Raw genomic sequence first — 567 nt, 5'->3', positions numbered from 1 at the left:
CCCGCCACGCCCCAGCCCCCGCCACGCCCTGCCTTCCGTCCCCGCCCCGCTCACCGTCACCCCTGAGATGATGGGCGCCTTGCCCTCGATGAGCTTGTGCACCTCGCGAACCGCCTCCTCACTGCTCTTATCTTTGAATCGCTTCTTGGCGAGCTCCTCCAGCGCCTCCTGGAACTGCTCAAAGGTGATGGTCCGGCAAGACTTCCCTCTGCAGGGACACGGGTGACTTAGGGCTGGGCCCGGGCCGGCTCAGGGTGCCCTCCCCGCGTGGGTCCGAGCAGAGCTGGCAGCCACAGCACAGCAGCCCACAGGGTCGTGGGGTGAGCCTTATGCAGTGCTGAGGCGCAGGATCCGAGAAATAAAAGGACACAGAAGTACAAGGAAAACGCAGCTGGGCTCAGGGGGCCACGCCCATTCATAGTCACCACCAAACCCCCACCAAACCCCAGACACAAATGTTCACCGCTGCTCGGTCCATAGTCACCAACCCCAGACACAAATGTTCACCGCTGCTCCGTCCATAGTCACCAACACAGACACAAATGTTCACCGCTGCTCCGTCCATAG

General features: G+C 62.1%; 1 protein-coding gene across 3 annotated transcripts in view; it reads right to left on the bottom strand.

Annotated features, from left to right (window-relative positions):
* LOC108294180 (tubulin polymerization promoting protein) overlaps positions 1-567 on the bottom strand; it is a 32956-nt gene that overhangs the window by 4639 nt on the left and 27750 nt on the right. For all 3 annotated transcript variants that reach the window (XM_037734028.1, XM_017515967.1, XM_017515968.2), the window contains exon 3: positions 55-208. In XM_037734028.1, the coding sequence (XP_037589956.1) occupies positions 55-208 (154 nt within the window). The remainder of the gene's footprint in view (positions 1-54; positions 209-567) is intronic.

This window comes from Cebus imitator, unplaced genomic scaffold, assembly GCF_001604975.1.
Source record: "Cebus imitator isolate Cc_AM_T3 unplaced genomic scaffold, Cebus_imitator-1.0 Scaffold567, whole genome shotgun sequence".
Classification (NCBI taxonomy): domain Eukaryota; kingdom Metazoa; phylum Chordata; class Mammalia; order Primates; family Cebidae; genus Cebus; species Cebus imitator.
The sequence above is the reverse complement of the archived record's forward strand: the minus strand, read 5'-3'. Positions and strand labels throughout refer to the sequence as shown.